This window comes from Etheostoma spectabile, chromosome 13 (assembly GCF_008692095.1).
Source record: "Etheostoma spectabile isolate EspeVRDwgs_2016 chromosome 13, UIUC_Espe_1.0, whole genome shotgun sequence".
NCBI classification, from domain to species: Eukaryota; Metazoa; Chordata; class Actinopteri; order Perciformes; family Percidae; genus Etheostoma; species Etheostoma spectabile.
In genome coordinates this window covers 26,099,971-26,100,565 of record NC_045745.1, presented here as the reverse complement: position 1 = coordinate 26,100,565, position 595 = coordinate 26,099,971, and the positions used below count along the sequence as shown (strand labels likewise).

Below are 595 nucleotides of genomic sequence, written 5' to 3'. Positions count from 1 at the left end.
TGGAGGAAGGTCTGGCAAAGCAAGACCACCATAAAGTTGATCGATGTAAGAATGATTTACCAATCTCATGAGGAAATGACAACTTCTTTGGACAAGTACAAAGATATTTATCATATTGCTTTATAATTTCAGTAAAAATGCAGGAATATCTTAACTGTGTAGCCCTGGTGCATGTGAAAATTGTGCCCCAATATTGTATTATATCTACCATGGTAGACAGGCAGGCTGTACAGGAGTCCTTCATCATAGTAGAGGCCTTGCCCATTTGGACACAGGAAGTGGTACTCAGCTGGGTGGAGAGGATCAAGCAGAGTTTAACATATAAAGTATAGTGGCTTGCATAAGTTTACACAGCCATGCTAAAGTTGATTAAAAAAAGGATCAAAAAACATCTATTGGAAATTGATCTTAATGCCTTAATTAAAAAACTTTAGGAAAATCCAATCTTTTAGAACACCAATGCAAATCAAACCAGCTATTAAGCTAACTGAAATAAAACCATGCCAATTACTATGTATGGTGAAGGGTATGTGATGATAGGGGGTTATTTTACTTCCAAAGGCCAAGGGAACTTTATCAGGATGCATAGTATCCT

General features: G+C 37.0%; 1 protein-coding gene across 6 annotated transcripts in view; it reads right to left on the bottom strand.

The window, feature by feature from the left end:
* ltbp3 (latent transforming growth factor beta binding protein 3) overlaps window positions 1–595 on the bottom strand; it is a 36,222-nt gene that overhangs the window by 8,487 nt on the left and 27,140 nt on the right. For all 6 annotated transcript variants that reach the window (XM_032534064.1, XM_032534060.1, XM_032534059.1 and 3 more), the window contains one exon: window positions 209–289. In XM_032534064.1, coding sequence (XP_032389955.1) covers window positions 209–289 — 81 coding nt within the window. The remainder of the gene's footprint in view (window positions 1–208; window positions 290–595) is intronic.